The sequence below is a fragment of the Misgurnus anguillicaudatus genome, chromosome 6, assembly GCF_027580225.2.
Source record: "Misgurnus anguillicaudatus chromosome 6, ASM2758022v2, whole genome shotgun sequence".
NCBI lineage: Eukaryota > Metazoa > Chordata > Actinopteri > Cypriniformes > Cobitidae > Misgurnus > Misgurnus anguillicaudatus.
The window spans coordinates 17,074,473-17,095,529 of record NC_073342.2 but is presented as its reverse complement, the minus strand read 5'-3'; the positions used below and the strand labels follow the sequence as shown (position 1 = coordinate 17,095,529).

Here is a 21,057-nt window from a genome sequence, read left to right as displayed (position 1 = left end):
TAGAAAGAAACTACAGGCACAGTTTATGGCGACGATAAAACCGAATGAAGAATTTAAACAAGATTTATGCAGTGCAAGAAATAAAGTCTCTTATTATATTTGACATAAACGCATTATTAAACCTTGTTATGACCGACAAAATATCATTAAGATCCTTATTCTTCAAACGCTGCAACAAAATTAAGTTAAAAAGGTCAATTTTATTCATTACAGCAGAAGTGAAACCGCAGGAGTTCCTGATCACCTGGTGGGTGAGATGAGACAAAGGCGGCCAGATGTCCTTTCTGTCAACATTCTCCTCTTTCCTGAATCAATCAATTAAATCAATGTTTCAGTTACAGCAGAACTGTACACACACACACACATACACACTCACATGTGAACATGAGGGGGCTGAAAGCGGCTTTGGTTGATGTTGTAGTGGGTAAAGGCCTGGGTCGGGTTGGAGCTGTACTCATCCACGGAGATGGTGACCTTCCCCTGAGAAGATATTCTGCGAGCCATGGCACCTCTGGTTGGGACATGAGCAGGTCACAGAAGAACAGAGCCGATCCGGTGAGCCGGCATCTTTCAAGTTAACACCCAAGGCTTTGATCTCAGTCACCACCTACATGGATACCAACGTTGGTGATATAAATTAAAGTAAATAATGAGGCAGTAATGACATATTTACATTATACATTTGGCAGACGATTTTATCCAAAGCACTGGATAAAATGCAAAAAAAAACCAGTGCATTTAGGGAATTTAATTTTTTTTTTGTGTTTCCTGAGAATCACAAACGTGGTGCTAATGCAATGCTTCACCAATAAAGCTTAAGGATTTAAACAGTATTAACTTCAACATAAACACAACAACGGAAAGCCTGAAAGGTTTTATCTTTGTATTTGAACTGAAAATGAGCATATATGCGAGTTAGTACCCATATCTAGTCATAAAATTAAATGCAGTCTGCCTGAATTATATATTCACATTTATTTATTTATGAGCCTCCTGCTCATAATAACATAGATTAAATAAAAATTATAATTTAAAAGTGCATATGTGGTAATTTTTAACCACGCCAAAATCCTGTCTTGACAAAGCTTACCAGTCAAAGACATACGCAAGAAGGTTTTCTCAGGCCGTGCAGTTCTTCGTTTATTTTGTTAGGCTGCACTTTAGCCACGGTCTCTGGCGGGCTAACCTTTTGCCATAAACTTGAACTTTGGTCACCCTCCCTAGACGACCTTAGACCAGCCACATTAATAACGCTTATGACCAACAGCTCGTGTAACACAGTGAGCTGGCAGCCCTCGACTCCTTCATTACCTGTCAACATAAGCAAAGCTCCGAAAAAAGTCATTTCATTTTTAAAATCAGTTGAAAAAAAAGCTGCTTTTGGTAGTAAAATAGCAAAAACCTTCATGCAAACGCCAAAATATAAGACCATAGTTTTGTATTAAGCATGCAGGGCAAGAACGCTCTAAATTACATTAAAGCCACGCGATCAAATATTTCCGCTTTCCACATAATTCCTTTATTCCGACGCCGAGCCAGGCTGAAACATGAAAGAAACTTAACCGCGGGAAAATGTTACAGCGTTAAATCCTCAGCTCCGATGTAAAACGTTGCAACGTATCCGTCGCGCGGCTCTAAAAATGTTACCGTGCATCGCGGGAAACGTTTTGATCTCGTTCCCTCGAACATGACATGCAGCCACCTCTAACCCATTACCGCTTTGTGCCTCGCGATTTTCCCCTAGCGATCTTTCTCGTGAAAAGCGACTTGAGCGTACCTTCTCTTCTGGCCAAAAATCGCTCGGGGGTCGTCCGCCGAAGTGTCATAGACGACGGTCATCTGATATTTAGGAAGCCGCGAGAGGTTGAGGTCGTGGCGGGCAGGGCAGAACCTTCGACCCCCGGGGTCTTTTTCCACTAGCACTCTCACCGAAATGCGACAGACGAGGAAGGAGGGAGATAGGAGGGAGAGAGCAGCGTCGGTGGGGGAAGAGGGGGAGCCCGAGAGATACGAGTGCAATGAGCTCTCGCTGCCACTGGGGTCAGAGAGCACAACGGTAGAGCACCGCTGTCACGTCTAGGGGAAGAAAGCCGACAGCCATTGGGTAAAACCTTAAACCGGAAATGTACGCAGCAGGGCAGGCAACCAATGGATTTGGCAATTTTAAAATGGCATGCATGCGTTTTACTGTAAAAGCAAAGGTCGGTTAGAAAGATTTTGTTTTTGCACTCGTGTGTTGTCCTTGTATTTGTGGAGCTTTTTAGGATAGTTTGGCTTTGGGGTCAAAGTGATTTTTGTATGAGTTTTCTTTAATGCAATGTTATAAAAGAGTTTGTAAGAGGGTTCTTCACAGAGAAAAAAACATTTAAGGCAAAGGATTTTAAAATAATAATTTATTTCTTACCTTTTTTTAACATTTTGTCATTTTAAAGATTCTTTTGTGCAAAAGAAAGGAGGAAACATCCTGGCATACAGCCCCACAAAACATTTTCAGGAACCTTTATGGTTCCTGAAAATGTTTTGTCAGGCTGCATGGTTCCATAAAGAACGTTAAAACAAAGGTACAACATTTCAATATGTTGTATACCCATAAAGGTACAAAAATTTCTTTTTAAGGGGACCGCCCCAGAAGTATGATTTTAACTTCTAGATTTTAAGTTTTTTCAAACCGTAAGCCAGATATTGTACTGGAATTAGCCATTTAAATATATGTAGTCCTAGTTATCATAGCTCAGTTCAGATCATTGCATTAGAAGTACAAATAGGTTCCAATAGGGAGCACACATACTGTTTAAAGGGATAGTGCACTAAAAAATAAAAATTTGTCATTTTCTCACGCTTAAGTTGTTCCAAACCTGTATACATTTCTTCATTCTGCTGAATACAAATAACAATATTTTGAAAAATGTTAAAGACAAAACAGATCTGGGGCACCATTCACTTTCATGGTATTCTATGTTCTTATCATGGAAGTCAATGGGGCCCACCCCAGCAACAGAAAGTGTAGAGTTTTGTACCTTTTTATTTTTTTATATCACTATTAAGCCACAAGTTTATAAATGTATAACTACATCTGAAGTGTGATTTTAATTTCTAGATTATAAGTCTTAACACATCAAACCCTAGGCCAGATATTGTACTAGAACTAGCCATTTAAATATACATAGTCCTAGTTATCATAGCTCAGTTCAGATCATTGCATTAGAAGTATAAATGGGTTTGAATCATAAGCACACATACTGTTTAAAGGGATAGTGCACTAAAAAATAAAAAATTTTCATTTTCTCATGCTAAAGTTGTTCCAAACCTGTATACATTTATTCATTCTGATAAATACAAATACAGATATTTTGAGAATGTTAATGAAAAAACAGATCTGAGGCACCATTGACTTTCATAGTAATCTATGTTCTTACTATGGAAGTCAATGGGGCCCACCCCAGCAACGGAAAGTGTACAGTTTTGTACCTTTTTATTTTTTTTACTATTTATATCACTAAGCTACAAGAACAATCACAAATATGTAAATGTATAACTACAGCTTACTACAGATTTTTAACTTCTAGTTTTTAAGTCTTAACACATCAAACCCTGGGCCAGATATTGTACTAAAACTAGCCATTTAAATATACGTAGTCCTAGTTATCATAGCACAGTTCAGAACATTGCATTAGAAGTACAAATAGGCTTCAATCATAGGGAGCACACATACTGTTTAAAGGGATAGTGCACTAAAAAAATAAAAAATCTGTCATTTTCTTACCCTGAAGTTCTTCCAAACCTGTATACATTTCTTAATTCTACTAAATACAAATAAAGATATTTAAAAAAACAATGTTAATGACAAAACAGATCTGGGGCACCATTCACTTTCATAGTATTCTATGTTCTTACTACGGAAGTCACTGGGGCCCACCCCAGCAACGGAAAGTGTACAGTTTTGTACCTTTTTATTTTTTTAACTATTTATATCACTAAGCTACGAGAACAATCACAAATATGTAAATGTATAACTACAGCTTACTACAGATTTTTAACTTCTAGTTTTTAAGTCTGAACACATCAAACCCTGGGCCAGATATTGTACTAAAACTAGCCATTTAAATATACGTAGTCCTAGTTATCATAGCACAGTTCAGAACATTGCATTAGAAGTACAAATAGGCTTCAATCATAGGGAGCACACATACTGTTTAAAGGGATAGTGCACTAAAAAATAAAAAATCTGTCATTTTCTTACCCTGAAGTTGTTTCAAACTTGTATAAATTTCTACTGAATACAAATAAAGATATTTAAAAAACAATGTTAATGACAAAACAGATCTGGGGCACCATTCACTTTCATAGTATTCTGTGTTCTTACTATGGAAGTCAATGATGCCCACCATAGCAACAGAAAGTGTACAGTTTTGTACCTTAACACATCAAACCCTATAGGCCAGATATTGTACTAGAATTAGCCATTTAAATATATGTAGTCCTAGTTATCATAGCTCAGTTCAGATCATTGCATTATTAGAAGTACAAATAGGTTCCAATCATAGGGAGCACACAGGCTGTTTAAAGGAATAGTGCACTAAAAAAATAAAAAAATCTGTAATTTTCTCACCCTCAAGTTGTTTCAAACTTGTATAGATTTCTTCATTCTACTGAATACAAATAAAGATATTTAAAGGCAGAGTCCATGATGTTTGAAAGCCAATGTTGATATTTGAAATCACCTAAACAAACACGCCCCTACCCCAATAGAATCTGGACCTTCTGTTGATAGACCCGCCCCACACATACGCAACCCGGCAAGGATGTCGGTTAGTAGACACGCTCCTTACTGCTGATTGGCTATAAGTGTGTGTTGGTAGTCGGCCCGTCTCCTTTTCCACATCGTTTGTTTAAACATTGTGGACTCCGCCTTTAAAAAACAATGTTGATGACAAAACAGATCTGGGGCACCATTCACTTTCATAGTATTCCAGGTACTGAAGTCAATGGTGCCCCAGATCTACTTAGTTACAAACATATCTTCATTTGTATTCAGCTGAAAAAGAGAAATGCACAAAAATCTGAAACAACTTGAGGGTAAGAAAATGATGACAGAATGTTAAACTATCCCTTTAAAATATATTTTCTCTAATGGGGCGTACACACAGAATGCGGATTCAACAATTTGCGTGAGTAGATTACATACAAAGTCAATGCAAAGATGTGAATAGACATCACTTTGGATGAAAGCTTCTGCTCAGTGCATAAATGGAAGTGTATATTGCTATACATGATTGTATATTTAGCTGCATTTAATTATTTGCATTCAGAACAGTTGTTAACACTGATAAATGTGCATCAGGTTTTTCACCTCATAATTACAGATCTATTTATGATAAGCGCAAAGGTCATAGGTTGGGTCCAAAGCACATACGGATAAAAAATATGTATAGCTTGAATGCACCGTAAGTGGCCTTGAATAAAATCATCTGCCGAACTAAACTAATAAAACTAAATTAGCAAGAAAAATAATGCATTAACGCATTTATACTATCGAAACCTAGATTTTTACTTCTTTACAGATGCATACAAACACTGAACCCTTAATATTGTCCGTGCATTGGCATGGTTGTCATTATTGACTGCGGTTTGTCCGTGTGACAGAGAAAGAGAGAAAGAACAGGCGTTCTTTGAAGAACAGAGGATGAAGGAGGCAGGCAAATGCAAGCTGAAAGAGAATTTTACTTCCATGGCAACCAAGCTGTTCTGGCTTCCGTGCCTTCTGTCATCCAGTTATATACTGACAGAGACTCGCATCACCCGCACGGCTCTTCTGTCTGCACACGCTGTTTACTGCGCAGAGCTGTGTTAGTATTGGTGTATGCGGGGTTAGTGAATGCATTGGTGGGTGGGTATTTTGGACGGTTGTAGAATCAGTTGTCTTTTTTTTAAACAAATTTATCCTTGAGGTTTTTTGCTGAATGAAATATGTGGTGAATGTTTTTGTAAAGGATGGATGGAAGTCAAAGCTTTTTATGTAAGGACAGTTTTTCCCCTTAGGAGATGTGCCATATACAGCACACAAAACATGTGATGGTTTTTGGACAGCTTCTGTGTTTCATGTAAATAAATTCTTAATGTAGAAAAATCTCTAAATTCGCTTTTAAAAAAGCAGAAGCAGAAGTGACTTACATAGCCAGTAAAAGATGTTACTCAAATTAAAAAAAGGTATTGTGTTTTCACTTCTAAAACATCTTTCTTCATTTGATGACATCACCAAAGTCTTCACTATATTCACCCCCCATTTAAGCCTCCTGGCATATAAATACCCTCCTTTTTAACCATTTATAATAATGCATTGGCAGTCACTTTTATCCAAAGTGACATACAGTGCAGTCAAGCTATACATTTTTTAATGTGTTTGTTGTCTATGATTCGAACGTATGATCTTAGATGCTCTTCCAGTACAGGAAGACCATTAAAAACCAGCTGTTAATGAATAAAGCCGTGTCTCTTTGAAAGTCTTAAATTGCTTTAATCTATAAAAAAAGTATTTCATATTGTTTCCTATTGATTTATAAGTAGCAGCTCATGGTTGCTGTAACATCTTTAAAATTGCATGGCCCATAACACTCATAGCTGTTAAAGATTTGTCTAAAAGATACACAAAGTTAAGTTAAACTAATCTCTTTTTAAAAGTTGACCGGTTGCTGACCTCCAAAGTAATAATTAAGGGAACAAATCTATAATCTAGAGAGGATGAATCAATACACACTAATTCCCCATAATGCAGTTTGGGTTTGGGTCTTCAGCAGTGGTCACTGGGCATTTGCTGTCCCCCGTGGAGTCTTGACAATTGGAGCAGCTTGCGAGGAGCCCACCCCTATGAAAAGAATTGACTCTGTGGAGGCCGGGATAATTAGTAAAGGGGGACGTGGGCTTGCACCTCTCTGCCATGCAATGTGAAAGTCTGAAAATGTCCTTTGGGGTAAAAAAATAATTATTTTGCAATTATTTGCCATGGCTTGATTATTTCCTCTTTTTTTGGAAATGTATTGCTCATATGTTGCTCCATCATTTTAGGAGATTTGATGGAGTTGTATTTATTTCAGAAGTTGCTCAAAAATGCAAAGAAGAAATAGAAACAAATGAGACATTAAGGGGCGGTTTCCAAGACAGGGCTTATACTAGTCCCAGACTAAAATGCATGCTTGAGTTGTCTTCATTTATTAAACATCTTGCACTGAAATATCTTAACATATATCAGTACCATAGTTTTGTCTCAAAATAATCTGGATTGGGGTCAATTTGATTTGAAATGTTTGAGTTCATTGTGAAATCTTCAGTAATATTGACTTTTGATTGCAAACGTTTGATTCAGATCTCTTCTGAAACTCTAATGGAGACATTTGTGAGATTTCTGTGTCTTTTTCTCAGGAAAAATATCTGAGAGACTGAAGCCTTAAGTTCTCCATTTAATCTCATTGATGTCTAAGAGTAAAAATTGAGATATTAAAGTCTGTGATTTTTCTTTCTTATGCAACCTATTATCACGAAATTACGTACCTATAGTCACATAAAAGTGTTTTCCATGACCCTGACACGTTTTTCCGCCTTTTTGCGTGAACATGTCACGTATTTCTGTGAACGTGTCACTGTCACGTATTTGTTACTCAACTGTTTTGTCCTATTTTCTTACCATTGTCGCTTCGGTTTAGGGTTAGATTTACATAAAATGACATCCTTACCTGAACAAACTCTGACGCTAATGCCAGACGACAATGGTTTAAAAATAAAAAATTATACAAAATAAATCATAAAAAAAGGTATAAACCAATACTTAAAGTGATATCCTAACGCAAACACCAAATCTAACCCTAAACCAAAGCGTCAATGGTTTGAAAATAGGACAAAACAGTTGAGTAACAAATACATGACAGTGACACGTTCACAGAAATACGTGACTTGTTCACGCAAAAGGCGGAAAACGTGTCAGTGTCACGGAAAACACTCACGAAATTAAGTGACTATAGGTATGTAATTTCGTGATACAGGGTTGTCTTGGTGTAACATTGGAGTGACACATTCATTGTAACTGCGTTCACACTAGATGCGGAAGAGGCGGCAAAAGCGTGCGATTCGTAGTTGGACGCTTAAACATTTTGAGTTTACTCACTTTATTTGCGCGTAAAAGTCTAGTCATGCGAAACATTCAGGCGTAAATTCGCGTCAGGGAAGGGGCTTATATAGCTCAAACTGAGTAAACTTACCAGATTGTTCGACGACCTCACTCACTTTCTTCCAAACAAGATCCTTTTAATTCCTGTAAAATTTCGAAGATGTCTCATGTAGCGATAATGATTGTCATCCAATGTTGTTTTGTTTTTCTGGCCCCGCTCACTTCCTGTAATCACGTCACTACTAGAGCAAGCTCCTTTGGTGTGAAAATCCGCCAAAGTTCAGATTTTTCAACTCAATTCATGCGGAACGCGTTCTGCTCAATCCGCGCCACGTCATTCGCGCTTTACGCGCCGCAGGATGCCTATTTGCGTCTTTCATTGACTTAACATGTACATCACTCCCGCTTGCCGCCTCTTCTGCGTCTGGTGTGAACGCACCATTATGGTTTGGGTATTGTTTGAATTTTGTCAATTGTGATTCCGTTTCTTCTTATCGGTTACGATTCTTCTCGATTCCCAGCTTCGGTTTCATTGTGTGTCTATAGAGGATCGCACACTCGACGCGCAGCTCAGCGCAGCTCATCGCTTTTCTAAAAAAATCGAACACATCGTTTTCTATGAGTATACGCACATGGCGCCGCCAGGTGGCGTCTGTCTGCGCCGCCCAGCTTTGACTCAGGAAGTTGCTCAAATCCCTGTCGCACCACAGAGCACCACTCACATAGTTTAACATTAATTAACTAATTCATTAAATAAATTATGAGTTAATATTTAACTAATAAATATGCCTTTCTGGACGAATTTCAAAGTGAAAGTGTAATACCGCTTTTATCCACTGGATGGCGCCAAACCGAATTTATCAAAAACTGAGGTTAAAAAGATTTAATGATTTATTTTAACTGCCTTTATGTTTGATAGTCATTCTGAGTCTGATCTCTAACATAAATTCCTTTACAAAAATGCAATTTTTTAAGCTTTTTGCTCAAAATGTTGTATTTTTGAAGAGAAATATCCATATTTCAGTGGTTAAATTAAGTGGGAAAAGTAAATATATAATGAAACGTTTTTTCCCCATTTTGTTTGTTTGTTTACTTGTTTATTGTTTGTTTGAAAGCAGAGGGTGTGTTCTTTAATTTGATATAATTTGTATGTTTATATATTTATATAAGATAATTTTTCCTGCAAGAAATTTTGTGAAACTTTTGTTAAAATCACAAAAATGCCCGTGGGCAACTTTTCTCAAAAAGGCTGGTGGTGAATGAGTTAACATCATATTTGTCCCAAATCATTAACGATTAACATCGGCTGCTAAAGTATATTTTGCATTTTGAAATAGACGCTATCTGACGAAGCTTGCGCTATTTAATGTGCACGATACCTCCGAGTTGTCCTAGACGCGACTCGACGTGGTGCGACCCCCTTACGTCAATATTTAGATACCAAAACATAATAATTTGTAAATTATTTAAAACTTAAGAATCCAATTCCAGATTTGGTATTGATTTTCGATTTCCAACTCTATGGTAAATTTTAACTTGAAAAACATCTGCTTTTTATTTGTCCCCCAACTAATGCATCGTATTAAATGTGAATCTATTCCTGTCTGTGACTCCTTTGGAGTTTTATATTGATTGTGGACCTCACAGCTCAGTTTATGCGTCTTTGATGAACACGAATATTTGTCAATATGTCAAAGGTTACGTGACACTGTCATTTCCTGTTCCTCTGGAACTCCGGCTTGTAGTTGAAGTCCCTTGGAGAAGGAAGGACTGATGCCCTTTGACCTTTCCAATAATTACAGGACATTCTGGAATAAAGTAATCGGGAACGGTTCTCTGGCGCAGCTGTCAGTCATTGCAAATGACATGTAGTCAATAATAAGTATGCGTATTCAGCATGTAAGCCAAAGCAACACGATGCGTACTGTATTATCAAGAGGACGGTGAATGAATACTGAAGGATTTTAAGAACGACGGTGATCAAACTAAAGTAACCTTGGGAAAGGTTAATCAAATACATACACAGATCACTCAAAAAGTCAATAGAAGTTTCATAAATTGTCCCAGCGGGTTTGCAAAACCATATGTTACCTATTTCTGAATTTTCATACTGATGTCTGCCAAGGGAATGATCACTAATGCTATGTCTTGGAGCTATATTTCATATACATAACATATGCGTAGCATTTCCATCGCGCAGGCTCTTCATCAGACTAAGTGAATGTGAACCTTAGCAACCGCATAGAAGCCACACAGCAACCATCCACCACTGGTGAGTTTTGCATTCAACGGCATGTTTTTTTTTAAATAAATAAATAAATAAACTAACATAGTATTGATGATGTTAACATGTGATTGTAGAAACGAGTAAATGGTAATAGTTTTAAACTGCATTTAAAGGTTATGTACACCTGACAGTGTAGGCTACACAAAACACCTACTGAAGATTGAAACAGAAAAACATGATGGACTGGTAAACATCTCACAATATGAAGGACACTCATTAAAGACCTTCTTCGATCCATTTAAGCAATTAGCAGAGTAACTTTTATGTGGACTGCAGCCGATGTTCGTTTTCAAAGAGGTATTGTTCATTGAGATGTTAAAACAGTTTTAACATGTTCGGGGCATGACCTCGCAATTGTGCCTTGACTTATAATAGGCCCAGGCGCACTCTCACATTTATCATGTCTTGGGAAAATTAAAGGTCTTAAGTGAAGTTTTTCACAGATTCTGATCTTTCCCCCCTTTTTCCCACAGCATCTGATGGGTTTGATATTGCAACGGAAAGTGAATCTTGCCCACCAAATGAAGTATTGATTTGTGTCTCTGTGGCCTTGCAATCACCTTGTCCCTGATGCTGTGATACACTGACTTGCTTCTATGGGCTAAAGAGAGAGAGGCGGGCAAGGGGGTGAGTTAGAGATAGCATGTCATGTGTCTCTGTAAAAAGCTTATTTAGACCTCAACCTTGTTCCCTCCCTTCCTGTCATCTCAGGACCTCTGTCTCTCTCAATCTCTTATTCAATTAATTCTACTGTTGTCAATCACTGATGTTGCCAAAGTGGGTTTATCAAAGGCAGAAGGTTATAGGTTTTGAGATACTTGCTGTACTATCCCTATACCATACTACAGTGTCTATCCCAAATCAATGCATCCATACAGCCACAAGCAGAACACCCTGGACAGATGGTGTCCATTACAGTCCATACTAAATAGTATGCGAAACTAGAACTACAGTGTCTCCAGTTGTAACGTGTTAACATAAGTACATTTAAAGTATGGTTGATTTCCTCTACTGACTGAGTGTCCCAGTATGATGAACCAAACACATAAAACTTTTCACAATTCAGGGAAGACTATATTCTGATAGTGAGAGAGATTGACTGAAAGCACAAATCGCTCAACCCTGTGTAACTACACTGTATATAAAGGTCCATTTTAGATTTAACCCCCGCTCAGTCCTTTACATTTAAGCGTTTAGTAGATGTTTGTATCCCAAGTGATTCACAAAAGTGTACTTGCATACTTTTTTGCTATGCACTCAAATTTAAATACTTTCCCACTACAAAGAGATTACATCATTTTAGTGCATTGTATAAGTAGGCTTACTGGCATACAGGGATGTACTTGTGACATTAACCCAACATTACAGCTTAACGTCAGGCCGACGTTGGTTTTTGATGTCAACCCGACATAGCACCTTGACGTCAGGCCAACATTGGGTTTTGATGTCAACACGACATTACAGCTTGACGTTCAGCCGACGTTAATTTAACGTTACATGTCAACATTTAACTAAAATGGGGTTTTGATGTCAACATGTCAACATTTAACTAAAATGGGGTTTTGATGTCAACCCAACTTTACAGCTTGACGTCAATCCAACGTTGGTTTTTTGATGTTAGTTTGACGTAACAGCCTGACGTTAGTCTGACATTGATTTTTGACGACAAACCGACTTTACAGCTTGACATCATGCCAACATTAGGTTTTGATGTCAACCCAACGTTACTGCTTGACGTCAATTCGACGTTGTTGTTTTTTACGTCAGTCCGACATAACAGGCTGATGTTAGTCTGACGTTGATTTTTTTTGTCAATCAGACGTTACAGCTTAACGTCAGGCCGATGTTAGGTTTTAACGTCAACCTAACGTTACAGCTTGACGTCAATCCGACGTTGGCTTTTTGACGTCAGTTCAACACAGCAGCCTGACGACAGGTGACGTTGGTTTTTGACATCAGCCCGACATTACATCTTGATGTTAGGCTGACATTGGGTTTTGACGTCAACCCCACTTTACAGCTCGACATCAATCCGACGTAGTCAGTCCAACATTGCAGCCTGACGTTAGTCTGATGCAGATTTTTAACATCAATCCGAGGTTACAGCTTGACATCAATCCAACGTGGTTGTGTTTTTACGTCAGTCCGACATAACAGCCTTACGACATACAACGTTGGATTTTGCTATCAACCCAAAGTTACTGCTTGACGTGAAACCAAGGTTGGTTTTTTGACGTCAGTCCGACATTACAGCTTGACGTCAGTCCTATGTTGATTTTTGATATCAACCTGACACTACAGCTTAAGGTCACACCAAGGTTGGTTTTTGACATCATCCCGGACCTAACATCTTGACGTCAGGCTGAGGTTACAGCTTGACGTCAACCCCCTGTTGTTGTTTTTTTATGTCAGTCCGATGTTACAGGTTGACGTCAATCCGACGTTGGTTTTTTATGTCAGTCCAACGTCACAGCCTGACGTCAATCCAACGTTGTTGTTTTTTTTTACGTCAGTCCGACATGACAGCCTGACAACAGGCAACGTTGGATTTTGCTATCAACCCAACGTTACTGCTTGACGTCAAACCAAGATTGTTTTTTTGATGTCAATCCAACATTACAGCTTGATGTCAGACCTATGTTGATTTTTGATATCAACCTGACATTACAGCTTAAGGTCAAACCAAGGTTGGTTTTTGACATCAACCCAGACCTAACATCTGGACGTCAGGTCCGATATTTGACATCATCATTTGACAGATTTTGACATCAATCTGACATACCTGACGACAGGCGACGTTGGTTTTTGACATCAACCCGACATTACATCTTGACGTTAGACCGACATTGTTTTGACGTCAACCCGACGTTACAGCTTGACGTCTGTCCGACGTTGGTTTTTTGACGTCTGTCTGACATAACAGGTTGATGTCATGCCGATGTTGGTTTTTTAATGTCAATCCGACGTTACAGCTTGACATTAGTCCAATGTTGGATTTTGACATCAATCTGACATTACATCTTGACGTTAGGTCGACATTGGGTTTTGACGTCAACTCGCGTTACAGCTTGACGTCAATCCAAAGTTTGTTTTTTGACGTCTATCCAACATAACAGCTTGACGTCATGCCGATGTTGGTTTTTTAATGTCAATCTGATGTTAGAGCTTGACGTCAGTCCTTTGTTGATTTTTGATATCAACCTGACATTACAGCTTAAGGTCAAACCAAGGTTGGTTTTTGACATCAACCTGGACCTAACATTTGGACGTCAGGTCCGATATTTGACATCAACATTTGACAGATTTTGACATCAATCTGACATACCTGACGACAGGCGACGTTGGTTTTTCACATTAACCTGACATTACATCTTGACGTTAGACCGACATTGTTTTGACGTCAACCCGACGTTACAGCTTGACGTCTGTCCGACTTTGGTTTTTTGACGTCTGTCTGACATAACAGGTTGATGTCATGCCGATGTTGGTTTTTTAATGTCAATCCAACGTTACAGCTTGACATTAGTCCGATGTTGGATTTTGACATCAATCTGACATTACATCTTGACGTTAGGTCGACACTGAGTTTTGACGTCAACTCGACGTTACAGCTTGACGTCAATCCGACGTTTGTTTTTTGACGTCTATCCAACATAACAGCTTGACTTCATGCCGAAGTTGGTTTTTTATTGTCAATCCGATGTTAGAGCTTGACGTCAGTCCTATGTTGGTTTTTGACATCAACCCGACCTTACATCTGGACGTCAGGCTGGGGTAACAGCTTGATGCCAACCCCCTGTTGTTTTTTGAAATAACTCAAATCTTACATACAGGTACACATATCTGTACAGAAGTTACTATTGGTTAACCTAACAACATGGCTAAACCAATGCTGTAAGATGCAAAAAACAATTAGTTTTCAATTCAGCAGGCTACCAACCTTCCTCTGTCTTTGAATGGTCAGGTCAAACAGATAACCCCGCCTCAAACTCACGCTATTGTTTCAAACAATGTTGCTCTGTCAGTGTGGTTCAGTTCTACACCTGCTCATTGCTCCATGACAGAATTAACATAGCTGTCAATGGAAAAATGCTTAAACAGACAGATAGTGTGGTTCCGATGCTAAAGCCAAATTGACAAACCACAGATCATACAGAGGCTTTTGGGGGAAATACATTTACAAACGGCATACCTAAAATCATAGTACTGTAATATAGAAACATCCCTGCATCCTTTTAATACTTCCTCGTATTCCAATCCTATCTGTCTATCTTACTCATGAAAGACCAGCTTTGTATGTGTCAGGCATGTAAATACCTCCCCAGACCGCATGCTTTTAGGAACACTGAGAACCTTCATGAATTTTAATAGCTCACTTCTAATATGTGTTTCGAGAGCTTGCATAGCAGCAGAGATTACCGCAATGATATGCATCTCTTTACGTTATAAATTTCCGTGTGGCGATGACAACTGTTCAGGTTATTACGTGCCCGCGACACAGTGACAGGAGCTTCGTTTGAGAAATTATGGTATTCAATTTCACATCAGTGACAAACTCTCCTCCTGTGTCATAAAAACAACGATAACGGGACAGATTTTATTGCCGTCTCCCTACACGACCGTCGCTCAAAATGGCCTCATGAATTTGGATGAAATGAAACAGTGCGCAGGAGGCTATTGTGGATGAAGAATACAGTTATGTGGCGGTCATATACAGGCATGTGCTGCAGTCCGTGACAAACTATTCATCGCTTTTGTGCTTCTGCTCTGGGGCTTTGTGTACGTTTCCTAAATCTCTGCAGTCTGCAGTTTCATAAATCATCTGCACTGATGAGAGGCATTATAACTTTGTAAACTTCTGTAAATCAGATACATTTAAAGAATACGTTTTTTTTATTATTATTATTTTCACTTTGTTAGATTACATTTAAAGAATCTCAACAAACGTCCACAAGATTAATTAAAATTGTTAAAACTAAAATAAAACAAGTATTGATGTTCTAAAACAATTAAAAATCAAAACATGGTGTTTGTTTGTTTTTATAATAAATATGCATCTTTCTACTCATATCAAAGTTTGATTTCAATTATCAATTTCACTTTAATTTCAATCATTACGTTTACTCAGTCAATATGAAAGATATCAAGGTTATATTATTACAGAATGTTCTTTACATTATGTTGGACGATTTTATGTAAAAAAAAAAAAAAAAACGTAAATCATAAATGACTTTAGCTAGGTCTTTACAGACAAGGTCACATTTCATTGGGTAGAAATTTTAATTGGGACCTTGAAATATTTTTGTGGACAATACGAGGGCCTTGAAGTCAAAACAGTTGATATCCACTGAGTTATATGTTCCTGTACCTCAATTGGTAGAGCATTGTGTTAGTAAGGCTAAGATAAGAGGTTCAATTCCTACACGCAATAAAAAAATTATAACTTGAATCCACTGTGAGTTGTTTGGATAAAAGCATTGGCCAAATATGTAAATATAATCAACATTTTTCTGGGCTCCTTTTTCTTATCTATGACCGATGAAATACATGAATAAATCACATCAACATGCAACAAAGAGTAAACTGTAACAACTAAAAAAATGCTTTGTCTTTATACATATATTACATTTCTCGCTATTTCTACATTCTGTTAGCACCAGTTGAGGTGAATAGTGTTGGATGGGCAGTCCATCAGGAACTACATCTGACCTGTCCTGTCTTATATACATGAGTGAGCAGGACAGAGACTACGTAGACTCTTCTGCATACAAATCAGTCTTTTTCACTCACAAAGTCTACCATGCAGTTGTAATGCGCTAGATAGTTAGATAGATTGATAGATAGATAGATAGATAGATAGATAGATAGATAGATAGATAGATAGATAGATAGATAGATAGATAGATAGATAGATAGATAGATAGATAGATAGATAGATAGATAGATAGATAGATAGATAGATAGTGTGCATGCGTGCGTGTGTGTGTGTATGTGTGTGATACTCTAATTAAAATAAATAATTTAGTATTTAATGACAAACAATTCATTACTGTTGGATTTCTCCAGGCAACCTGACCACAGTTAGACTAATTCTGATAATTCAATTCAGATCTGAAACGAGGAATTACATTCAAGATCACAGATGATAGATTTTCAGAAAATCCCCAAGTAAACATGACACCTTCTCTCTGTCCTCAGGTTGTAATCCACGAATTAAACCCTTAATCAGAGTGACAATTACCCAAATTATATCATGAGCCCTCAGAGCAGCTGTCACTTGGTTTAATTAAAATTAAAGTTAATTAAATACTCAATGTCTAATTCATTCCTTTATAAAATGAAATTGATGTGTGTAATGGTATCATTTATTTATTGTAAAGATTTGTATCTAATAAATAATTACACATTTGTAATATGTGTATTAAAAGCACGGCTTTAAAAGATGTGTGTTCAAAATTACTTTGTATGATTTGATGTCAGCACAATGTGTATGCATAGTCATGTCGACTGTCAATTTTAGTGTTTTTATTCACATCATTTTTTTAAATGTGTGTTTAAATTTGACAGTGACCACAAATAAAAAATAATACAGAAAAAAGTATTTTACTCTCTTTTATGATTTTACCATATTGTATTTTTGTGTTTTGCATTTCAGATATATTGTTTTGAAACTGGTCATGTTGGTGGTCACGTTGTACATTTTTAAAGCTCCGTAATGGATTGTTTGACATTTTCATTTTAAATATAAAGAGTGGCCAGTATACTTTTCAAAGAAACCAGGTTTTCCATGGGAGACAGGGGGCATATGAATTGGTACTCACCTGAGAATAGGAACATCTTTTAGTTTGTTTGTTTTGGGCGCACCAGTCCTTTAAAGTTAGTTTGATAGCTCTCTGGCACCTCCTGCTGTTAAGTTGTGACGGGGTTTGATGGATATGTTTACGTTCCAGGCGAAAAGATGATGCTACACTACAATGAATAAATGACTGACTGACTGACTGACTGAATGACTGTGGTCTAAAAATATAAATGTGGCCGTTTTTAAGTGCAATATACTGCGCAATACCACGATAATCCAAATGATTATAATATTTATGATCATTCACATATTTACATTTTGCATTCAGTCTACTCTAAGTTACGTTTTTATTCAGCACGTGCCCCCTTAGAATCGAACCTACGACCGTTACGTTGCTAACATCATAGTACAATTTAATCACAAGAATGTTTATCAATACATTTTACAGTGTAACTGGATAGGACAGGAGACAGGTCAACAAACGCGTTTATCCTAAACGACTTGCAGTGCATTCAGTCTATACATTCTTATTCACTTATTCTTCAGCACGTGCCCCTTAGCATCGAACCTACGACCGTTATGTTGCTAACGTCATATAGTCCAATTTAATCACAAGAATGTTTATCGCAGCAACATTGTGCAGTGTAACTGGATAGGACAGCGGACGGGTCAGTGGAGAGGACTGGGCTTATCCCTCTAGAGGCCATACAAATTCATCACGGAAACCTTGGAGACGGTAAATGCTGCTGAAAAGCCTCTTTGCGCTGGTTGAAAACCCATTGGGGTGGAGCTGGGGGCGTGTCTGTGGGGGAGGGTCGGGGCGGACCCGGTCATGACGTCATAAACAACGACCCTAGCCGGCTCGGCGTGCAGGACGCCGAAGAATAGCACTGTTTATCCAAAACAAAGAGAAAAATCATACTAAGGTAATCCTTGTCTACTCCTAGTAGTTGTCTGTTTTTATATTGCAGATTAAATTGACGGTGTTGCAAAGGAATATAAAATCGATAACTGTCCGGACAATTTAGGAGAGTGTATTTATTGATATATTGAAACGGATTTGCAAAAAACTAACGGTCTAAAATGCGTCAATAGATATGAATATCTTAAACAGTAAATTCGGTTTGCTGGAAGTAAAACTTTCTGTTTTTTAACCCACACAGAGCATCAAAACTTTGTACTGAATATTAAACAGTTTATTTTGCTGTTCTTCTTCGTGTTCAAAAGTTGTTGCTGTAAGAGATGTTAAGATGTACAGACACTGAACCAGTTTTGACCCGTGTACCATTTCTCTCTTTTTACATCTCTTCCCAGCACACACGCGCGCACACAGTCACGCGTGACTCTAGGTGGCAGATGATCTCCAGTGTGACAGCTCTGTCCCTGCAGTGGTCCCTGATATGAAACGTGCTCACTCGTGCATTACTGGAGACTGACACATCCCCTGCAAATTAAACCATCTCTTTACATTTGGGACCAAAGATGCCTTCAAACTCTCCAACTGTGTCTTTGCTGGACAAGTCCATTAAACAGCAGAACAGCCAAATAGAGGGTGATCCAACGTTCCTCATGTGATGTTAGCTTATCTGATCAAAATCCATGTCGGATAAAGGAATTTCTTGATTGAGAAAGCAGTCAAGAGTGCAGATTTGGTCGGAAGTCCCGGGTTTCCAATGTGATGGAGGTACGTTCGGAGACATGTCCGCATCATCACCAACTTCAGTACCAGCAGCAGAAGAGAACGACTGTCTCGCATGCTCTTGAAGACCAGAAAAAAGTAAGATTCACTTTTTAACCTTGTTTTTTGTGACCCTGTATGTGAAATTCAGGCTTAAGTCTCATCAAAGTTTAGTAGGCGCATCAAAGTTTGATCTTAATCATTGTTTTTTTCCACTTTCATTTCAATCTTTGATATGACCTTGCTCAGTTTATTAAAGACATAAATGTTAATTTTCACAGATTGTTCTTTACATTATATAGGAAGATTTTATGTAATTCATAGTAAAAAAATGACTAGCTGGATGTTTGCAGGCAGGGTCATATAAATACAGTAGTATTTTTATATAGTACTCAAATAGTTTAATATTACTTGCACCTGCTAGCTTTTGGTATCAATGTTGAACACTTGGAAAAGTGCATTCTTCTTTTTCTGTGGAATTTCAAAATGCCCATTGAAAATTGAAACTGAAAGGCTAAAAATCTGCATGCCCTACTGAAAAATCCAGCAAACACCAGAATAAGCTGGTAGCTGGTTTTAGCTGGTTTGAGGTGGCAGTATCTGGTCTAAGCTGGTTCTCCCAGCCTGGCAAAGCTGGTCAAGCTGGTGGGTCAGCTAGTCTTCCAGGCAGTCCAGCTAGACCAGCTTTAAAAGTGACCAAATCACAGCTAGACCGGCTTAAAAAGTGACCAAAACACAGCTAGACCGGCTTAAAAAGTGACCAAAACACAGCTGGACCGGCTTAAAAAGTGACCAAAACACAGTTAGACCGGCTTAAAAAGTGACCAAAAGTGACCAAATCACAGCTAGACCGGCTTAAAAAGTGACCAAATCACAGCTAGACCGGCTTAAAAACTGACCAAAACACAGCTAGACCGGCTTAAAAAGTGACCAAAAGTGACCAAATCACAGCTAGACCGGCTTAAAAAGTGACCAAAACACAGCTAGACCGGCTTAAAAAGTGACCGAAACACAGCTAGACCGGCTTAAAAAGTGACCAAAAGTGACCAAATCACAGCTAGACCGGCTTAAAAAGTGACCAAAACACAGCAAGACCGGCTTAAAAAGTGACCAAAAGTGACCAAATCACAGCTAGACCGGCTTAAAAAGTGACCAAATCACAGCTAGACCAGCTTAAAAAGTGACCAAAACACAGCTGGACCGGCTTAAAAATTGACCAAATCACAGCTAGACCGGCTTAAAAAGTGACCAAAACACAGCTGGACCAGCTTAAAAATTGACCAAATCACAGCTGGACCGGCTTAAAAAGTGACCAAATCACAGCTAGACCGGCTTAAAAAGTGACCAAATCACAGCTAGACCGGCTTAAAAAGTGACCAAATCACAGCTGGACCGGCCTAAAAAGTGACCAAATCACAGCTAGACCGGCTTAAAAAGTGACCAAATCACAGCTGGACCGGCTTAAAAAGTGACCAAAAGTGACCAAATCACAGCTGGACCGGCTTAAAAAGTGACCAAATCACAGCTGGACCGGCTTAAAAAGTGACCAAATCACAGCTGGACCGGCTTAAAAAGTGACCAAAACACAGCTGGACCGGCTTAAAAAGTGACCAAAACACAGCTGGACCGGCTTAAAAAGTGACCAAAACACAGCTGGACCGGCTTAAAAAGTGACCAAAACACAGCTGGACCGGCTTAAAAAGTGACCAAAACACAGCAAGACCGGCTTAAAAAGTAACCAAATCACAGCAAGACCGGCTTAAAAAGTAACCAAATCACAGCTGGACCGGCCTAAAAAGTGACCAAATCACAGCTAGACCGGCTTAAAAAGTGACCAAATCACAGCTGGACCGGCTTAAAAAGTGACCAAAAGTGACCAAATCACAGCTGGACCGGCTTAAAAAGTGACCAAATCACAGCTGGACCGGCTTAAAAAGTGACCAAATCACAGCTGGACCGGCTTAAAAAGTGACCAAAACACAGCTGGACCGGCTTAAAAAGTGACCAAAACACAGCTGGACCGGCTTAAAAAGTGACCAAAACACAGCTGGACCGGCTTAAAAAGTGACCAAAACACAGCTGGACCGGCTTAAAAAGTGACCAAATCACAGCTGGACCGGCTTAAAAAGTAACCA

General features: G+C 38.4%; 2 protein-coding genes across 4 annotated transcripts in view; one reads left to right on the top strand and one right to left on the bottom strand.

Annotated features, from left to right (window-relative positions):
* The window catches only part of mpped2 (metallophosphoesterase domain containing 2b), a 51,547-nt gene extending 34,128 nt beyond the window's left edge, over positions 1 to 17,419 (bottom strand). Inside the window, exons 1-2 of one of the 3 annotated variants that reach the window (XM_073868599.1) lie at positions 17,267 to 17,419; positions 384 to 607 (exon numbers count right to left, since the gene is read on the bottom strand). In XM_073868599.1, coding sequence (XP_073724700.1) covers positions 384 to 504 — 121 coding nt within the window. In that variant the 5' untranslated portion in view covers positions 505 to 607; positions 17,267 to 17,419. Of the gene's footprint in view, positions 1 to 383; positions 608 to 1,090; positions 1,698 to 1,777; positions 2,083 to 17,266 lie in introns of those variants that run through there. The other 2 variants (XM_073868597.1, XM_073868598.1) reach the window with 2 other exon arrangements.
* A 635-nt stretch (positions 17,420 to 18,054) lies between these two features.
* nav2b (neuron navigator 2b) overlaps positions 18,055 to 21,057 on the top strand; it is a 118,501-nt gene continuing 115,498 nt past the window's right edge. The window contains exons 1-2 of the mRNA XM_073868596.1: positions 18,055 to 18,170; positions 18,559 to 19,021. Of these exons, the coding sequence (XP_073724697.1) occupies positions 18,923 to 19,021 (99 nt within the window). The 5' untranslated portion in view covers positions 18,055 to 18,170; positions 18,559 to 18,922. The remainder of the gene's footprint in view (positions 18,171 to 18,558; positions 19,022 to 21,057) is intronic.